At 40.9% G+C, this 22,550-nt stretch overlaps 1 protein-coding gene across 1 annotated transcript; it reads left to right on the top strand.

The window, feature by feature from the left end:
- Positions 1-9,615: 9,615 nt before the first annotated feature.
- armh1 (armadillo like helical domain containing 1) lies at positions 9,616-21,610 on the top strand (the record flags this gene model as incomplete). Its single annotated transcript, XM_084311310.1, has 8 exons — positions 9,616-9,800; positions 12,438-12,503; positions 12,607-12,767; positions 13,685-13,858; positions 16,075-16,215; positions 16,334-16,406; positions 17,169-17,298; positions 21,524-21,610. The coding sequence occupies 8 exons, from the start codon at positions 9,616-9,618 to the stop codon at positions 21,608-21,610; spliced, it is 1,017 nt and encodes a 338-aa protein (XP_084167436.1).
- Between the last annotated feature and the right edge of the window lie 940 nt (positions 21,611-22,550).

Raw genomic sequence — 22,550 nt, 5'->3', positions numbered from 1 at the left:
CTTTGTGTTACATTCTTTGAGGAACCGAAGGGAGAGTCACATGATGGGAGGGGGTGATGATGATGAAGAGGAAGAAAGGGAGCAGCACATTTCTCACGTAAGCTGCTGACTCGCATCACAACACAGGCCGCAGTTTCATAAGTGCTGCTATTATTGCAGTTCTAAACCCGGTGGTAACATGTAAAACAGTACCACTAAGTTTCATCCTCTCTCTTTCTCTCTCTCTCTTTTTCATGCCCTCTCCTTCTTTCTTTCTCACTCCCTCTGTCTCTGTCTCTCTCTCCCTTCCCCAGGGCCTGCACTTCCCTCTCTCCCACCTCCAGGCCCTTCGACAGCTCCAGGGGGCAGAGCGCCTCCCAGTGGCCCAGCTAGAGTTTCCCTCCGACGGGGACAAAGTCAACCTAGTCCTGTCCCTCTGGACCGAGAGCCTGCTGGAGGTGTGCTAGCAGCACGCCGGCGTGTTGATGGTGTACATCAATGTCACGTCGTGGAATTTATACACATTTATCATAAAGAAAGGAGAAAGAATTACACGTTTGTTGTCTTGCGTTCATATCAAACGGTACATTATTTTTATTTATTGGATTTTCAAACATTTCTGGTATACATAATACAACAAGATCACCATAATAATATACAGAGTATAAACACCCCATCCCCTTTCACGACCCTCTGGTCTCTCCTACTCATCCTCCCAACCCATCCCACCCCCAGCAGGCTACAACTGTCCACAGCTGACCAGAATAATAACAATACTAGAGGAAATTACATAAAGGTGCACACAAAAAATAAACATACAGCTACACATATTGATCCACACATTCTTGCTTTCCTATGTAAAGAGAGTACTGTGAGTCACTCCAATGTGTTATCCCAGTAACTGTAGTGAAGTAAGCTATAGATGAGCTCCACATTTGACTGAACTCAGCCTTTTCCCTTTCAGAGTATGAGAAGTGGGTTTAGGATCTTTCCAGTTAAACAGGATAAAACAACGAGCAAGCAAGTAAAGTCGACTGCATTATAAATATTTTTGGATCAGGCAGCATTATCTGGTTTTACACAAAAAATGGCAGTCGGAGGATCTGGTTCAATTAATATGTTGTAGACTTAAACGGTAGGCTACATTCTATGCAGGAGGTTGACCCCCCCCCAACTGTATTCAGATTGCTGTGGGCTCCACGGCCTAAAGTGTATCAATGTGGGGGTCCTTGACATGAAAAAGGTTGAGAACCACTTTTGTTTTACTCTGTACTTGTACAATGACAATAAATGTAATCTAATTTTAGATATCAATTGTGCAGAAATACAGTATGATATAATCCGCAGACAAAGTGTGGTTTATCCATCAGAAACCTTTACAAATGTATTTATATATTGACCATTGTGACCATGCTGTTGAATTATAACGATGGCGATAAACACTTACCTAATGTAAGGTAATGAAGATAGGTGAAGCCTATGGCTTTCGATTACATTGATACATTATACCAATAGAATCCAACCAAAATGGAAAACGTTTGTCTGGGTGCTTGAGTTTACTAACTCTTCGTGCTTCAATACAACATCACCAACATCACAAAAGTCAAAGAATGTTACCAAAACACAACATATGTTAGAGTAATTTAAAAAAGAAGTTTAAAAAGACATATTACCCATATGGAAAAGATGTATACAAATCTCACAAGATTGTATATAGTCTAGATTAGAAGATCCACATGGATGGTTCTTACAAGTTTAGATAATGTGCCATATACAGTATAGTTGGGCAACCAGTCATTTAACATAGATATAATAGTATAAAACACATAGATGATGTGAGTATGGTAATGATATCTGAAGGCCAAAACTACTTACAGTAATTTCCTGTGTCTGTTTTTGAGGATATTTGGGACTCAGAACTTAAGCTCTTCTGTGATGCATGTTATCTCCTGATCAGATCAGGAAGCCTGACTGAAAACCCAGTGCAGTCTTACTGCTCTGTCTCAAAAGGAATTGTTCATGTATTTGTAAATACATTAAAGAATGTAATACTGTATTAGTCTAATTTTAGTTATGTTCAAGTCAAGAGTTTTATTTGTCACGGCATACAGGGCATACAGTGAAATGCGGGTGGTCATGCCCGCAGCGATTGTGCAATAATACAAGTAATAAGAATAAGACATAACAGGTATAATGTACATAAAGTTTAAAATGCAGACATGCTAAGGTCCTGCGATAGACAGTGCAATACAGTGTTAAGCTACAGATGAGGCACTGGGTCTTATGTACACTACTATACAATACTATACAGTTATACTATATATCCTTATGCTATCTTGCTATATATTGTTCAATATTGGTTGAGGTATTAAATGTGCTGTAAGTGGTATTTATTTTTTGTTAATATAAGTGGTCTACATGTTAAAATAATAGTTCTACATTCCGACAGCCATCCCTGATATAGAGTGTTTGGTCAGTAACATGGGTCTCCCAGTCCCTCCGCTCTGCACTAAACAGAAAATGTATTTTCTGGTATCCCATTCACACTTTATCCAATCAGGAGAGCGAACACCACACTGTAAAAATGGTCTGACAAAAACAAGAAATAAAAACTAGTTTTAAGCAAATATATGCTTGAAACAAGTAAAGTAAGCTGCCAGTGCAGTAAGACAATTTGGCTTGGCAAGATTTCTTAAAATAAGTATACAAATATTTAGGATTCTTGATTGGATCTTATGTGGGAACAGGATACCAGGAAATGTATTTATATCCCGGAGGGACTGGGAGACCTGACCAAACACTTTATATGAGTTATGGCTGTCGGAATGTAGAACTATTTAAGACTACAAAAAACACTTAACAGCACCTTTAACAAACTGATCAATGTTATTGATAATTAATACTATTTACGAAGACTAGCTGGTCCATGAATGCCTTGTCTCAGTGCTTTGCTTTCAAATGTTTATTTTTCGGTAGGAGGGTAATTTACTTCCAGTGAGGGCTTCTACGGTATGGCAAAAATACCACCAGAAATGCTAAACTTGATTACACAGAGTCTATGGTGCAAAGGTGGAGCAATGACTGGGCTTGTTAGATTAAATATCCAACACTATTAGGCCGGGAGCCAGGTCTACCCCTCAGGATGTTTTTTGCTACCTTTTTTTCATTATTATTTCCTGTTACCCCATACCTTGGGCCATCACGAGTTGATAATGACCACCCCCAAATCAGCCCTGTGTGGCTTCAGGGGCCAAAAAAAACTCTTTTTGGGAAAAGCTTCTGGCGAAATTATGTAATTGCAAATATGAGGATACTGCAACTGCATAAATGGTCAGATAAGTCTGAAACTTTGCATGGTGTATCCTGACACATAGGGGAAAAGTATCAGCATAATACTCTGGGACTTACTACCTTTCTATTGTCAAATATCACCCTCAGAATACCCCAAAAGACAAAAAAAATTCTGTCCGCCTGACAAATTGTCCTCAAAAGTGATCATTTTCAAGTATTTTATTATACATGTTGCTGCCTCACATGGATATAAAAACTTCCCACATTTATAAGCTTCAATTTAAGTCCAAGATGACCTTTCTATCTAGAATATTACACCTGCTATGACCAAAGTTCTCCATTGTACCTCAAATCGAGAAAATAGAACAGTACCCTTTTTTATTCTCTTTTTTTTCTCCCTTGCTTTTTATATCTAAAAAATATATTAAACAAGAGTTGAGACTTAAGTAATGTAATGCTATACTATCTGAAGTTAATTACATGAAAAGTGAACAATGTTACGCCCCCTGGTGGACCGGGGTATCACAGTGCAACATAAAGCAGTGCTGACCGGGTTACACACACCAACCAACCAAAACCCTAACCCTGTTTCATGTCACATCCCACCTGAAGTTATTCAGCAAAGACAATTTTGTGACAGTGACTGGGACCATTTTGATCAGCTAGTATCAGATGTATATGGAGCAGGGTCCATGCATACTGCTGCAAGATCTCGGTTACAGTGCAGATGCAGAAGCACTTACCTCAGCACAGCCTACACAAGAGTCCTGTGCAGATACAGAAGCATTTACCTCAGCACAGCCTACACAAGAGTCTTGTGCAGATGCAGAAGCATTTACCTCAGCACAGCCTACACAAGAGCCCTGTGCAGATGCAGAAGCATTTACCTCAGCACAGCCTACACAAGAGCCCTGTGCAGATACAGAAGCATTTACCTCAGCACAGCCTACACAAGAGCCCTGTGCAGATACAGAAGCAATTACCTCAGCACAGCCTACAGATGCAGAAGCCCTTACCTCAGCACAGCCTACACAAGAGTCTAATCCGAACACTCAGCCTACAAAAAAACAGCGACCATTTAAAAGTCCTGCCAGAGAGCTGCCAACTTACTACAAGCGGAAACGATCTGAACCAACTAACTTGGTGTCATCTAGTTCAAATAACTCAACCACATACACCCAATTAAAATCATCAGATACTGATCTAATTTGAGTCTTTGCTCGTAAAATAAACTCTGAGGATCAGCGCATCCCTGGTTTGTCAGGCTGGGTGTCTGTTACTGGCCAGTTTCCAAAATGCCTCACCACAATTGGGTACTATCCCATGATCAATGCTCCCATAACTGACTTGGCAACCATTCAAGAATGCTTTAGATGCAGCCAGGCTGCGTCTCTTGAAGCTGGACAAGAGTACACCATCAGTACATTTGATCTAGGTGTTTGCATGAAAGCATACCCTCTAGTGTGGGATGAACCTGAAAAATACCAAAAACATATCATCCTCATTGGAACATTCCATTGTTGTGGAGCATACTTGAAAGGCATAGGCAAAAGATACTGTCAAGGGAGTGGATGGGTAGAAGTGGCTTTGGAAGCAAAACTGATCACCACATCGGTGGCTGGGGTCACCGATGGAAAGAACTTGGACATAGCGATGAACACACACAAATCCATGCTGGAAGCTTGTCTAGAGAGACTCCTCTATGACAAGTATCTGGAGACTCATGAACCACTCTCTGCAGAATGGACTGCATTTCTGGAAAATCTCACTCTGAATGAATCTACTCTTGCTGAAGTCTCTCATCAGAAGATGTATCTCACCACATGGTAGAATATCATGCATTCAGAGAAGCAGTGAGAAATGGGGAGCTGGGAGAAACTGGACAGTTTTGGATGGAATACATGGACTGCACCTGGCTCGTCCTGTCAATGAATAAGGCAATCAAAATGAATGACTATGAAGGATACAAAGCCACCCTAAACAACATGCCAGACCTCTTCTTCTGCTCAGACCAGCAGAACTATGCTAGATTCCTCACATACTTGGGATACTATCTTGAACACATTGAGGAAACATATCCAGGATCTGAGAAACGTTTGCGTGCTGGAGCAATCAGTGTATCCAGATCACATATCCCAGCCAACCGCTACCACACTGACAAAACAATAGAAGAGACTGCTATGAAATGGCTCAAGTCAAACTCGGGGTCTGGAACATATTCTGCAGGGATCTGTGGAATCACCAGTAACTATGAAGCCAGCCAACGTCATATCCTGACTGCCCATGCCAAAGGAGAGTATGTAGAAGAGATGTGGAAAATGACAAGCGACAGAGGTGAACATACAGAGAAGCAGCAAAGCGATCTAAGACCACGTGAAATCACTCTGTCTGAGAAGCAAGTTGCAAACAGTTGAAGCATTTCAGAGTTTTATCAACCCATTTCAGCTTGTTTGACTTCAGGAGCAGCTATGCCAGAAGAGGTGCGCAATGATGTGCTGAATGCCCTGAAAAATGGCAAAACTCAAAAAGAGAAGTTCATCTGTGATCGACTTCAGACAAAAAAAATCCTTTTCTTTGAACCTATCAAGAGGAACAGATTCAAGACAATGTCATCGACCACACCTAAAAGGAAGCTTGTGGCATCAAACCAGAAAGTGATCCAGTACAAGGCCACAAGTGGGTTCATCTTTCAGATCTTTGTCAAATCACAACAACTCAAGTCACAAATAAGCAACTCTGACCTAATGACCTATCCCTTGACTCTGACGCCATACTCCATCTCAACAATCGATAGTTTTTTCGCAAAAACCAACAAATCAAACGGAATGAACTGCATGAGCAAAGATGCTGAGAATGCCCAACTTCCTTCCCCAAGCCAATGTGCTCTCATTCAAGATGGAAAGTCCTCATTCTACATGTGTGATGTGCCACGAACAATGAAGAATATATCAGAGCGCACCTTCAAAAGTCTACCGGCTGCAGCTGAAACAGTATTCAGCACAGACACTTACCTTGAGCGTCTTCATTCACCAAAATCAGCTGAGAGGGATCGCAGAGGTTGTGGTGAACATTTTATGGTGAAGGGGCTAAATGTTCATCGGCCCACTGATTGGAATGGTTTTCTCACAAATGATGAAAACAAGAAGGCCCTCATTCATTTACTTCTGGATCACTGGAGCTCTGAAGATATGATGAAAGACATCCTCCGAAGGCCTGTTATTTTCGTAGAGGCTGGTCAAGCCTTTAAGATAGAATGCAATGCTGGAGTGATGTCTAAAGAGCTTCTACCTGAGATCTGTTCAAAACATGAAGAAACAGATGTGAGGGTAATCATTTACATGCAGTATATCCAAACCAAAATGCCTCACATCACAACAGTCAGAGTCAGAGCAAAATACTCTGACATTTTCTTCATCCTTCTGTATTATGCCAAGTCATCAACTGTCAACATCCTCTTTGACATGGGAGATAGACTTATCAACATCAACCAGCTGGCTGAAGATTACCCAGAGGAACACATTTCAGCTCTCCTGGCCTTGCACGCATTCACTGGTGCTGACTGCACATCAGCATTAAAAGGCAAAGGGAAGGTGCGACTGATGAAGATTCTGAATCAGAACTCAAAGTTTATCCAGCTCTTTGCTGAAGTGGGGAACTCTTGGGAGCTTGATGAGCGGATTCTCAGTGGTGTTGAAGAGTTCACCTGTCGCCTCTATGGTTTCAGTCGTCGAATCAAGAAGGTTGATGAGGCAAGAGAGATTAAAGTCAAGAAGATGTGTGGCTCAAGCCTTGAGCTTCAACAGGGTATCTCTGTTGACCTCTCCACCTTCCCACCTTACAAGAGGGTCCTCTTACAGCACATGAGAAGAGTCAACTTCCAGGTATGTGTCTGGAAGAGAGCTCATGAGCACTACCTGGAGATCCCATCCCCTCTCACATTAACACGGAGACTGGCAAGCTAGAACCACTGTGGTTTGAGGGTGACGTCATCCCCAAAGCCCTCGTCGATGTCTTGGCAGAAGAAGAAACAGATGAAGATGACTTAACAGATGAAATCCATACAAATATGGATGATGATGATGATGAGGAGGAGGAGGAAGAGGAGGAGGAAAATTATGATTAAAATTATCATCATAGTTTTATAGTCAGCTAATGGATCACAGCAAATAGAGTAAGCAGCAAAAATACATGTATTCTATTTTTAGTTTGAGCTGTATTTTATTTTCTCCATTTGGCTGTATTGACTATCTATCTACAGTTTAGTAATGTTGATTCTATTTACTTCTTGATAACAGACTGCACACTAGAGTGATTTTGTTCATTGTGTTGCCTGGACTTTGTTCTTCAATAGATTTCATATTTAGTTACCGGGTTTTCTGTGACTGAACCCTCCTTTGCTCAATCTGTTTTATGTTGCACTGTGATACCCCGGTCCACCAGGGGGCGTAACATTGTTCACTTTTCAAGTAAGTAACTTCAGATAGTATAGCATTACATTACTTAAGTCTCAACTCTTGTTTAATATATTTTTTAGATATAAAAAGCAAGGGAGAAAAAAAATAAATAAAAAAGGGTAATGTTCTATTTTCTCGATTTGAGGTACAATGGAGAACTTTGGTCATAGCAGGTGTAATATTCTAGATAGAAAGGTCATCTTGGACTTTAATTGAAGCTTATAAATGTGGGAAGTTTTTATATCCATGTGAGGCAGCAACATGTATAATAAAATACTTGAAAATGATCACTTTTGAGGACAATTTGTCAGGCGGACAGACATTTTTTTGTCTTTTGGGGTATTCTGAGGGTGCTATTTGACAATAGAAAGGTAGTAAGCCCCAGATTATTATGCTGATACCTTTCCCCTATGTGTCAGGATACACCATGCAAAGTTTCAGACTTATCTGACCATTTATGCAGTTGCAGTATTGCATTACATAATTTCACCAGAAGCTTTTCCCAAAAAGAGGTTTTTTTGGCCCCTGAGGCCACACAGGGCTGATTTGGGGGTGGTCATTATCAACTTTTGATGGCCCAAGGTATGGGGTAACAGGAAATAATAATGAAACAAAGGTAGCAAAAAACATCCTGAGGGGTAGACCTGGCTCCCGGCCTATATTACGTGTTGGCCACGTCTGAACTCACTAGCATTCAGACACCAAATTGTAAAACAATAGTTTTTCAGGGTACTTGTGGTGTGAAGTAATGGATCTTGAATTCTACCTTTTAGTGTTTTGTTTATTATTTTTAGCTAATAAAAAGTGACAAATATAAGTGTATTCAAAGTCTCTTTTTCACCCTGTCTACATTAAATCTGTACACAGCTGATCCGTGTTGACAATTGACAATTAAACATTTTGATGGCAAATAATTTATTGAATTAAAAGTAGAATCTGTAATGCCAGCAAACAATGACTCCAGGCAAAATAGCCCTGCTTGTTTCCAGTTTTTGTTTTGGTCTGAAGTGCAGGTTGGATTTGAGTGGAGATAGCGGGGGTAAAGGTTATGGTTCAGGGTTAAGGTAGGGGTTGGTTTATACATGAAATACCAAGTTTTTTAGGGAGTCCCCTTTCTCTATGGGGGGAGTCTTTGGGCTGGATGGACTCACCAAAGATGTATACTGCTGCTGCTGCAGCATTATGTCAATACCTGGTTGCTGGGGTCATGATCATCCACTAGTCTGATCCTATATAATCAGTATGATGACTGAAGGGCAGTGAAGGCCCTTGACAGATGTTCCTGTCAAGAGAGCAAAACATCATATGGGGATCCGTTTATTCATGTGGATCAAATAAAGTTATGAACTGCCAGGGGAGTATAGAGAAAGTCAGAGACAGAGAGGATATCAATTGGAATACATTATATCTCCTTTGTCATCATGCCCAAGCCAATTGGGTCTGCTGCAGTGTAACGTAATGTATTTGTAACTTTGGTGGATACGTTTAGTGTATACAGTAATATAAATACAGTATCAGATTTAGATTCAGATTCAGAATTTGTTTTCACATCACATCCAGGGCGGAGCCAGCAGAGACGCGCTCCCCGTGGGCTGGCTGCTGCCTAGCAACGGGACAAACTTGAAGAGGACGTCAGCTTCAAGAAGTTTAACGTTAGGTTGGCAAATACATGTCTGGTTAATAGTTTATTATGTCACATACAGTAATTTAGCTAGCTAAGTCAATCCCACCACGTATTATTTGACGAAACGTAACCTCACCGTGTTTCTCCAGTCGCTGATTTTGCTACGCTAAGTTTATGTCTGTCTTTTTAGTCAACTTTAGCTATCTAGCTAACGTTAGCTAATTTGGCTCTCAATGTAGGATTTATTATTATCAGTAAAAAAAAACAATGGCCATCAGCAAAGTGATGTGTTTTCTTCACTTGTGGGACCATGGTAACAAGACGGTGCGCAGGCGCATGTTGAACTCATTTCTATCTCAACATACTGGGGAGACATGCCAGGAGCTGGAGCAGGAGTTCGAACAGGGCGCCAGTCTCTTCCTGGCTCGTCTCACTGCTTGGATGAGGCTGACGTATCCTCTTGTACTGCTTGATTGATTGATTGATTGATTGATTGATTGATTGATTGATTGATTGATTGATTGATTGATTGAACACTTGAATGGGTACAATACAGTACGGCTCAATACACACAATTGTTAAGGGGATGCAGCAGACCAGAGAAAGACTTTCGTCTTGTTTACAGGGTCCAACATTTTCAATTCATAATGACATTAATGACACATATACGCAACATACAGATATATATCTTGACATTTCTGACATACATGACATACAGGTATACAGTACTGTTACATTTGTGACATACAAGATATGCAAATATACAGTACTGTTATCCTAACAGAAAATATATACATACGAGGGGGAGGAAACTACATGTGGGAGGGGGGGTTTGTACATTTACGGGGGCCATACAGATATACAGATATATATCATGACAATACATGACATACAGGTATACAGTACTGTTACATTTGTGACATACAAGATATGCAAATATACTTATCCTAACAGAAAATCCTAACAGAAAATATATACATACGAGGGGGAGGAAACTGTACATTAGGAGGGGGGGTTTGTACATTTACGGGGGCCATACAGATATATATTGTGACAATACATGACATACAGGTATACAGTACTGTTACATTTGTGACATACAAGATATACAAATATACAGTACTGTTAAGAGATCCTAACAGATAATATAGGGGAGGAAACTGTACATTAGGAGTGGGTGAGAGGGGGGGGTTTGGACATTTACGGGGGCCAGTTTCGAATTGCAGCCTCCCGTAGATGCTCTTTGAGCTGTGGGCGTTCTACGGCGTTGATGTGGCATAATTGCAAAACGCGTTTAGACCTGTTTGTGCCGAAACTGGGTTGAACATGATTTGTGGAACAACCTCTGGTGTTGTGGTCGTGGTATTCACTGACCTTTGGGAAGTATTTCGACATGTACATGGGTACCTTGGTCGTGTAGTGTATCTTGTAGACCAGGCCCATTGCAAGTTGCTGTACTCTGTCGTCTACTCTAAGCCATCCTAGGTTGTCAAAGTGGGCAGGGGTGAGGTGGGTTTTAAGGTCAAGCAGTAGTCTGACCAGTTTGTTTTGTGATGTTTGTAATCTTGTTTTTAGTGCCTTTGAGGTGCTTTGGTACCATGAGGTGCAAGCATAGTCGTAGTACCCTTGAATGAGTGCTCCTGCCAGAGTCTTCAGGGTATTCTTGTTTACCAGAGAGGAGATCCGGTACAAGAATCTTGTTCGTTGGTTCAGTTGACTTTTTTTATTACATTGGATGCCATTTTGTCACAGGAAAGATTTGCCTCTAGGATGGACCCCAGGTATGTAATTTCATTTTTCCTTGTGACAATATTGTCACCCACTGTAACTGAGAAGCCGTCGGTCTTGCTGAGTTTGTTATTTGAACCGAAGAGAATGGACTCTGTTTTGCCCATGTGTAATGATAGTTTGTTGTCAGCGAGCCAGGTGCAGATTCTGCCGAGTTCCGAGCTGAGGGTTTTTTTCAACCTGTAACTTGTTCTTGTCAGAGACCAGCAGGGCTGAGTCGTCCGCGAACAAGAACAAGTTGCAGTCACAAGCTGACGACATGTCATTTGCATAAATTAGGAACAGTAGTGGTCCTAGTATGCTTCCTTGTGGAACACCACAGCTCACTGGGAGGGAGGGGATGCTCGTGTTCATTAAAGGAAAACAGAATACATTGTGCTATCCCAATGCTCTGGGACAATAGACAACGTTTCCCTGAGCTGGAAATCAGAACATCAATATATGTGATCAAGCGACACGTTTTTGAAGTTGATCCCTGACAATAAAACACTGTTTATTTGAGCTATTGCATCTGGATGGTTTTATCTAAACGTATGTTACGATTCAAGGTAGGAGTTGAGTTCCAATAGTAGAAGGTAATAAGGAGACAGAGATGTGGTTGCTCTTCTCAAAATGCGTGTTCTTTTTATTATCAGAATCACTAGAGCAAGATAATGTAACGATAACAAAAGAGAAGCCAGGCTTCAACTGAGGGCACTTAAGGCAAGAGAATTAAATAATATAAACAGCGACAAGAGAGTCCACTTGTCCTGTGACCGACTGCTCACAGGTTCTGTTTGAAGATCCGACAAAAGACAGAGAACAAGAGATTACTATATGGCCAATTTCCCAGCAAACCACACGCAGCAATTAGTGACAACAAACCACAGGTGACAATCAATCAGTGCTAATTACAGAGAACAGGGTGACATACTCCAGAATGGCGGTAGGGTTTCCAGTCCTGGGAGAGGACAGAAACCCAGAATGTTACACATGTACAGCTTTACAGTTCTGAATCAGAAAATATACCCACGATTCCAGCAAAATCATCATGGGTACATGGGTACTTGGACCCAATCAGTGATCCAAATGTTAACAAATGAGTAGCCCCACCACAAAGATAAGACATATTTATAATTGTATTTGCTGTATTTTGTGGCAGTAAAACCTTTGATTATGTTGGTAATGTTTGTAAAACAGACCTATATTATGATTTACAACAGGTTTAGATTATTCCAAAAAGCACTTTTTCCATCTACAGATCGTAAAACATTGAAAACGAATGAAATCATTTAAGACCCAGTCCTTTACTGAACACCCAGATACATGTTTGGAACATGCTTAGGTCTCCAGCTGAAAGCTATTGCCGTTTTCCTTTCAACAAACAAGTGAGTGTGATACGATTGTACATAACCTGATTATGTTAATCACACTGGTATGAAGCAACATACATTTTTTTTGTCCTCAACCCCTCTTTTCCTTACCTGTCAGTCAGCAGTACCTCCTCCAGTTCTGTGAGGTTGGAGGTGTTCTCACAGTGCTGGAGGTCTTGGGCCAGAGAGGAGAGGGGAACAGGGCAGAGGCCCTCCAGCTGCTGCAGACCGTGGCCAACGCTGGACGCAAGTCCAAAGAGCTCCTCTGTGAAAGCCACGGTAGCTTCCATAGGTTTATTCTAGGGATGTCCGATATTATCGGCCGATATTGGCATTAAAATGTAATATCGGGAACCCCACATTTTTTTATTTTTTTTTATTTAACCTTTATTTACCCAGGCAAGCAAGTAAGAACAAATTCTTATTTTATTTATTGTCAAAAGTATGCATAATGTTGTGTTAATTCCATGAGAGAGATATGTAATGTTAATTTCCTGAAATGATTCTGTTTTTTTGGGGGGTAAACCCTGCATATATCGGTATCAGTTGATATCGGTATCGGAAATTAAGAGTTGGACAATATCGGTATATTGGTAAAAAAGCCAATATCGAACATCCCTAGTTTATTCCATAGCGTATACAATGTCTCATGTACTACACAGACCGTCCCATGACCCATGCAATTTCAGTATCGCACCCGTCATATAAAGGGAAGCTCTAGCCTCAAACTGAAACCATTTGTGTTCTTTGTATGACCATGGACAGTTCAGTTGACACTTGTGAACAACTTTCAGTCATCTAGAAACAAAAGAGGCAATACTCTCTTCTTGATGATGTCATATCTAGACAAATCCTGGAGCTTTTCCATTCAAAGTGATTGGGAGAACAACAGGTGATGATTTTTGGTGGAAGATATGGTCACATGTTTTGTTTCCTAGCCGTGAGCGCCACAACAAGGATGTAAAATCTCAAACAGACGTGGTACAGTATGAGTCCACAAAGTCAGTCTCCGTTTTTCTATTTGATTTTGGTCAATGGAGCAGCTGCCTACAGGTTTAGTCTCGTGACATCACAGATTACAGTGTGGGTTCCCCGGTTCCTAGCTTTGGGATAAAGTTATTAAATATACATTTAACCGACTAGCAGCATAATAAGAACAACGCATGGATTCTTCTTGTAACTAATTCTGCTTGCAGGCGTGAGAGCCATAGCAGAGTGCCTGGTTGTGTCAAACAACGCTGAGACCCAAGAGAGAGCACGGGCCCTGCTAGAATCACTGGCCCTCGGGAACCCCAAATACCAGAACCATATCTACAAAGGCCTGGTTGCCCTCTTGCCTTGTGCCGTTGTGCGCCCCCTACAGCCCAACAGTTGGTTCTGCAAAACCTACGCATTGTACAGGTATATAGCCCACCCATTATGGAGAAGTTGTATAGAAATCTCATAACCAGCGTGTCAGTGGGTAACCAGTGATCTAACACAGAATAGTTCAAAACAAAACATGAAATGGTAATGATATATGAAGGCATATCGCATAAAAAACATTGTTTCTTATATAATCCCTTTCTGTATGGATGTATGGACAGAATGCAACACATGCATTCTGTCATGGGGCGACGGTGGCTCAGGAGGTAGAGTGGTCGTAAGATAAGACATTCCTTTATTGATCCCCTGGGGGAAATTCGGTATCATAGCAGCATGGGGGAGGGGAGGTACAGGTAGTAGAAGACATACAGTTACAGGTCACAGAATTATAGTACAGTGGAGAATAGAGACACCTTCCAAGAAAAGGAGCATGTGTGCTCGTACTCTCAAACATTGCTAATCATTTGAATTAGATTATATTCATCATAGGGCTGGACAATACATGAATTGATATAATGTATCACCTATTTTCACCTGCTTCACTGTCTTTTTTAACTACTGTCTGTTGTTGTCATTTATTTCTGATTTTGTTTTATTGTGTTTTTATATTAAGCTGTAGTGTAAAGCACCCTGTGCATTCGTGCTGTGAAGGGTGCTATATAAATAAAATTCATTCATTCATTCATATTTGAGTTATTGTGTTGTATATGAATATTTGAATGAAATGTAAAATGCAAATACCTTTGCACAAAATTATATCTAGAATATTTGAGAACATACAGTTTGACGGTGTATCACTTTTTTTTTTTTTATCCACTTTTTCTCCCATTTTCTATATTTTCTCCCATCCCAATTTCATATCATCCAATTCAACCCTCCCCTGTCACGGACGCTGTTTCTTGCCTCCCACAAGCCGGCTGCAATGTGGACTAAGTCATACATAGCACAAGTCCCCTCCGGTACTTGAGGTAACAGCAGTCGCATCTTTTCACCTGCGCAGCTCGATCTCTCAGTGGCGAGGAGTAACGCGTGGGAGGCTCACGCTGCCCCCGACACTTCCTGATTCTACTGCGCAGGCGCACCAACCGACCTGTATGAGTCGCTGTCCACAACGCCCGATCCCCACCCATCAGTTTCCCACCCCCTAATATGGCCAATGTGTATTAGTACGGACGACCAGCTAAACTGAAAGCAATGTGGAGCGCTGGGCTCGAACAGGCGAGCCCAGCGTCTCCGCATTCGTGGCGAGCGCCTTGCCCACTACGCCACGTAGCCGCCCTACGGTGTATCACCCTTAACAATTACCATGGAGACCAATATGATGAACATCAACTATAACATGTCATCTTCCTTACATAAGTAGATATAGAGATATATAAATTGATATTGAAGATGTCACTCTAAATATTGTAACCCTCCACCCCTCATCCTAACCATTGTTCCCTCACCCAGTCCAAATTAACTGCAGCCCATCCCAGCATTGTGGAACCTCTGCTGGATACGCTCAGGTCTCTGCGTGTGGATGTACAGGATCAAGGTAGGCACTAGGGCTGACCTTCGAATTTTTCGAAGGTCGAGATTCGATTTTAATTTTAAGCTTTAAGCTTCGAAATTATTATTAAATTATTATTATTATTATTATAATAAATTTTTTTATGTTGTGGGACTTGTACAGCACTTTGTTCAACTTTGTCAGTGCTGTAAAGTTTAAACCTTTTTAAATCTTAGACAAACTAAACACTTTGCTTTCATGAAATATTGTAAGCCGTCATTTGATGCTTTATAAAAGCAGCACAATGAACACAAATCTGTCAGTGCCGAGTCCAACCTCATCTTAAATAACAAACAACATTGCTTGTTGTAGTTAACCCTTTCACTGCCGCACTACCAAACGGTTACCCCTTTCACTGCGACAATACACATAGGGTTAACCATTTCACTGCCACAAACAGCCGTCGGTTGTGTGATAGTAAAGGGTTAACCTTCTGTTGTGTGGCAGTGAAAGGGTTAACAAAGAGATGCAGAGTTGATTTTGCAAAAAAAGAAGAAGATATATATATTTCTTTTATTATTATTTTTTAATATATTCAAATGTTATTTTCCCATTAGAATCCCATGGCCATCGAACGAAGCTTCAAAGTATTTAAGACAGCCCTAGAACCTTCCTACTGCTCTTTGACTTTGAGACTCACCGTCTCCTCCTTATTTGTTTCTCCCGCAGCGATTGAGCTGATCTCAGACCTGTTGCAGTACGAGGTGGGACCACTGCTGCTCAATGGCCTGGTAGCTCTGCTGAAGCCTGCGAGAGAGGGATTAAAGCATAGATATATCTATGGATTAAAGCGGCACAAGACCCCAGACGGTGTCCTGTTCTGTTCTCAATGTCACCTGGCAACAATAATAATAATAATCACTGCCATCAGTTGGTGCTTTGTATTTGTATTTGACAGATTAATCTCACCATGATCTCAAACCACCAGATCCAGAGATGACCAAAACAACGGACTCCCTGCCTGTGTTTGTCCAACAGGGAGCAGCAGCCAAAGCTATACGGTAATAAAGTGTTAGTAGATATCGTAAACGTACAGACATTCCAGTCCATGCCACTTTGCTATGCAATAATTAATGGCACCAAATGTGTCCCTGCACAGTGGTTTGTGCCAGATGTCTGCATTTTCATTTTCCAGATTTGTCCAGATTGCGTACAGAATGTAAGCTTTCAAATGATGTGTCATATGTTGAAATCTGAGATTCTTTTGAACATGTGCTCATTTATATCTTGTAAAGCAGTCTGTTTTCTAGAACACTTAAGAGGAGAAAATGCTTCTCAAAGGCAGGCCACATTTTCACACTTCAGACAGTTTGAGCTGGGCGTCAACAATACCCCCCCCCCCCCAGCATCGCCCCTCGCTTAATGTGAATAGACCTGTTCGCTGTATACGTCAGACTCAGTGTGTGCGCGCATCAAGGGGGCAAAAGGAACGTAATCCTGGTCAGAACAACGGGGCAGACTAGAACATAATTGCATTTGTTAGCCATGCTAGCCATCTAAACAATCAATCCATGCCAAGACATGTAAAAGGTGAAAGACTCAAACTCACAGCCATGCTGATTTGGCTAAATGACAGGTAGGCAGGTTACGGTAGGGGGCAACTTAGTCACGTGACTCAGTTGGTATTGCCGATTGGCTCGGACATGGTATGTTTGTATACAGCGAACAGGTCTATTGAAACACATGTATTATTATAGTTTGAACTGTTGCTCTCATAACCTGAAGCTGTTGGTATTAAATACTACGCGTTTAATGTGTTGAAGCTTGCTGTCTCAGGGCAGTGAAGAGGTTTCTCAGGGGCTGCTCTCTATTGGTGTCGTCCATCATCTGCTGCACGCTATGGGCAACCGGGAGCTCGCCTGGGCCCAGATACAAGCCAGCCTGGCTCTACAGGTACACACAAACACCCTTCTTCATCATCATCATCATCATCATCATCATCATCATCATCATCATCATCATCATCATCATCATCATCATCATCATCAAGTATGATTGTTCACCTGGTGGGTCCTGGGAGTGAGAGAGATTGGCTGGAGAGGCTGATTTATTCTTAAAAGATTTGCACGACCTCTTCTGTCTCATCTACCTCTTCCACCTCATTTTTGCATTTTCACATTTTGTTCTTTCAGTTTGTACATTTTAGTTTAGTTTTGTATATTGTATATTTTGTATAGTGTTTGGTCTTTATTCTTTTACCTTTTACTGTACGAAGCACATGTTCAGGAGGGTCATACAGAACCAAGCATTTCACTATAATGTACATGTACCTTATGTTATCTGACAAATAAAACAAACTTGAACTTGAACTTTATCCTGGGCCCTATTCCCTGTACCTGGTTCAACAAGTCGATCAAAAGTCCCATTAGCCAGATTCAATTAACCCGATGATTGAAACCAGGCTTTCCCTGTTCCTCGAAGGCTGATTCACTCTCGTTAATTCGAACCAGACTTGACCAGACTCACCTGATAAGACAGCAGGTGTCGATCGCAGAAATCCTGATTTTCTAACAGCATTGATTGATTTATTGATTGATTGATTGAAAACTTTATTCATCATCATCATCATTTATTTATTCGTACATGGAATTACCACAGTCCAACAGTACATATTAATATAATCCACCAAATTCCATGGCCGAAAGGAACAGGAAGAAGAAAAATTCGTATATATACCTGCCCCTACACACATACAGCACACCGATAGACTTATTGCGTAAAACCAAACAGAATATACCCATTTTGCAAAAATGGAAACATCAATACAACTAAATTAAATCAACATAAATAAACCCATTTTGTGTATCTATCAGTCAGATTGTCTAAATCACTATGGCAACATATCAGAAAGTTTGAACCTGCTCCAGCGCAGGGTTAAGTTCAGTTAGCTGGCTAACCTGCATGGCCACACCCTCGCAAAGAAATGCCAGCTCCCTTCCTGAAATAATTCTCAGTCTAGATCCCATTATACCATTCTGAATTATGTTTTTGTGCTTCGTTTTTCTAGAGGGGGCTTTTGAAATGTAAAATAATATACCTAAAATGCTGATAATAAATCATATTCAGCCTATAGATTTACTTTGTCCTAAATAATGCACGCCATATTTATACGGATACGGTGCTCGCACGTCACAATATGTGGTTATTTTAATAACGTGGAGCATTGCAAATGTGAATCCTGCTGCGATATTTTTAATGAATGAAACCTATCTGGCGTTTGGCTCTGATTAGTTTCATATTCTCGGCTGTTGATGTATTTGCTTAATGGAGCGCCCGGATTGTGTTTCATTCAAGCATAAATTGAAGCGTCTTTATCCGTGGACTGTGGATTATGAATTACGAGGAATCTGAATCTGTGGATTGTTGAATTGTATGACTGTCACTCACACGTTATTGGATATTGTAACTGGGATTAAAATGTCTGATGAGATGCGCTGTTTGACGGATTAGAGAAATTGAATGAGCCGTTGACATTTGATGAATGAATTTGAGAAAATGCATTTATCTGTTCAAGCACTGTTATCTGATGATGAACATGAGGTGTCACTGGTATAAACCAAAGGTTAATCAATTCAATGCATGTATGGATGATGTCCGAAACAGATTAAAACCTGATTAATAGTGAAACTGTATAGCCTCCCTCCAAGCCTCTCTGACACGTTATTTCTGGGGTCGCGCCTTGAAAACTTTGGGAACCATGTATATTTATATATAAAGTACATGATACCTAAGCCGAGCGTGCAGCATACAGTACAGATATCCTCATAAGTATCTATTAATTCGTATCAATTAGATACTCTTTGGGCTTGTTTGTATCTACTTATTCTGAAAGAGTTGAACTAATTATTTTCGCTAGCAATAGATCTCATTCGATTATTCATTCCTACTGCCAGCAGGCACATTTAAATAAATATAATCTGATTGATTGGGGTAATGAGGGATTTAACATTAGCCTATAGATTATGCATTTAACTTGTCGGCGAGGCTATTGAGCCGTACTGTATTGTACCCATTCTGCAATCTGTTAATAACGTTTTCAATCAATCAATCAATGCCGTTAGAAAATCAGGATTTCTGCGATCGACACCTGCTGTCTTTTCAGGAGAGGCGGCCGCGCACAATTATCCTGAGTATCAAGTCTGGTTCGAATGAACGAGACTGAATCAGCATTCAAGGAACAGGGAAAGCGCGGATTCAAACATCGGGTTAATTGAATCTGGATAATGGGACTTTTGATCGACTTAGTTGAACCAGGTACGGGGAATAGGGTTGGTCTCTCCCTTTGTTGCTGCTGCTTGTGTTTTGCAGTCTGTTGGGGGTATTCTCCAAATCTCCACACACACACACACACACGCACACACACACACACACACACACACACACACACACACACACACACACACACACACACACACACACACACACACACACACACACACACACACACACACACACACACACACACACACACACACACACGCACACTTATTTCTGCTTCCATCTCTGTCTAGCACTTTGTCCACACGTACCCAGTCATAGAGGAGCAGGTATGCAGGGCAATGGACAGTACGCTGTTTGCAGCCTTCATGGTAAGAAGCTCAATATCATAACCAATACAATAAGCCTGTACTTCTGTATCTACTTTAGATTAGATTCACTTTATTGTCATTACACAGTACAAGACAAGTGCAATGAAATTGTGTGCGTCCAACCAGGATGTGACAATCAACAATCAGTTCCAATAAAACACATATAAATAAATCTGTACAGTAAAGTGCAATGGTTAGCACAATGTGCAATGGTGATAATTTTTTTTTAAATCTACACAAGCTATGGGCTATATACACAGATATATAGTGAGGGAAGGAAAAGGAGAATGTTTGAATTAATGAATGGTCATTACATTTATATAGCGCTATGTGTCTAATACGACCGTCGCTTATCAATGACTTGTTTGCAGTCAACATTGACCAAACGGATTGTTTTTTAATCGGTTCATTTCCGTTGTATACCATTTTGAAAAACGCTCGTTTTTGGAAAGTTTCAGAAAAAAATAAAGATTCCACATGAATCACCCTTTACTGGAATACACAAAACATGTTGTCATTTTTCTGCCTATTTATGAATCGTTTTCAAATAAACGCTAGATTATCGATAGTATAATGTGTACTTATGCACGCTATAGAAGCGGGCTGAAAAATCTATTATCTTATTTCCTGATCGCACACACACACACACACACACACACACACACACACACACACACACACACACACACACACACACACACACACACATACACACATACGGGACACGTTGAAAGTTGGTGAAAACAGCTCTGATTATCCCAAGACTGGTAAAATAGATTCCTTACCTCAGATCAGATGTTCTCCAAAAAGATTATTCCAATTCCTGATCGCCATTCCAAATATCGATCGCGTTTATTGATCCAACGCTGGGTGGTCGAAAGACATATTCCACGCTGTTCTGATGGTGGGCGATGACTGCAATAGGCTCGGATTACATGCCTGACAAGTAAAATGTGGAATCCGGACTTTTTTTCCCCCATGCGTTTCATTCAGTCCAATCCAATGGGGTGCAGTACCATCCGGAGAGACGATAGGGGGCGGTATTTTCCCAATTCAAGCTCAGAGAGAGTGCCAGTGGTAACGTGAGGCTGGATTGATGAAATATGAATGGAAATCGCTAATAAAAAAAATAACGATTAAAAAACGGCATACCTCGTTTCTGGCACTCAACGGTTACCATGAAATAACTAATTATGCCGTGGCTGGCACTCAAAGTGTTAAGGGGGAGGGATGATTAGGTGGCCTTGATGTCAGAGACCCGATTGGGAATTTGGCCGGGAACATTGGGGGTCCCCCTACTCTTTACGACCACCAGGTCCAGAGAACAGAGTGCCCCCTGCTGGACAACAACACCACTTTTTACGACAACGGCCTTGACCGGGGTTCGAACCGGTGATCTTCCGATCATGAGTCCGGAGCTCTACTCATGTAGCCACGCTGCCGGACCACATTCAATGTAGATGAATGCCTGCAGTGCAGTTGGCAGGTTTGTTGGTGAACGTGTTCATTTTGCCCTCCTTTCTCTGCAGTCCAAAGCTGAGAATCTCCACATGAACATGGATGAAATCCAGGCTGACATTCTGCGGTCAAACAAGATCAATATAAATATAATATAAAGGAAGGTAAACATTGGAACGGAATGATGCAATACTATAATTCTTCAATCTAATCTCAGTCTTAAATGCTAATGTTGTAGTTGTCACAAAACTCTTTCTTCTGTGCGTTCACTCTTTGCATTCCAGGTTTGGATCGACATACTTCTTGAGTGGAATGACAACTCATTTTCATGATATAAAATGACTCATGATTTAAATAAAAGAATACTTATTGCATGTGATTATTTGTCTCTTTGTTATGAATTTACATGGATATATTTGGAAAGACCTATTAGATCTGAATTAAATCCCCTCTAGTGTAATACAATAGGCTAGTCATCCATGGATCTAAGAAGTCTCTACTTGTGAAACCAAGCATATGGTTTGCTGTCTGATTTTGGTTATCTAGTCATACATACATAGGTGGGCTCCACCCCCCCCACCTACCCAACTTCCTCCAATGTACAGTTTCTTCGTCAAATGTATAGACTCTTTTTGTATCACAAACAGTACTGTATTTGTAAATCTGGTATGTCATAAATGTATAGATGTAGCAGTACTGTCTATCTGTATGTCATGTATACATATGATTAATTGAAAATGGGGGACCCTGATGTAAACAAGACGAAAGTCTTTCTCTGGTCTGCATTGATTGATTGATTGAAAAGTTTATTAACAGATTGCAGAATGGGTACAGTACAGCATCCCCTTATTAATTGTGTGTATTGAGCTGTACTGTATTGTATTTGTACCCATTCTGCAATCTGTTAATACAATTTTCAATCAATCAATCAATCAATCCTGGAATCAAAACAGTTCCTCTAACCGGAAATGACACATTTTACGGAGTCCCCCTTTGACTCGCCGCTGATTGGATGGATGATGATTGCTCCTCCCCCCGCGTGGCGGGAACGAAATCCATGTTCGTCACGCTGGTGGATGTAAACAAAACAAGAGAGCA

This window comes from Notolepis coatsorum, assembly GCF_963971535.1.
Source record: "Notolepis coatsorum genome assembly, chromosome: 3".
Classification (NCBI taxonomy): Eukaryota; Metazoa; Chordata; class Actinopteri; order Aulopiformes; family Paralepididae; genus Notolepis; species Notolepis coatsorum.
The sequence above is the reverse complement of the archived record's forward strand: the minus strand, read 5'-3'. Positions and strand labels throughout refer to the sequence as shown.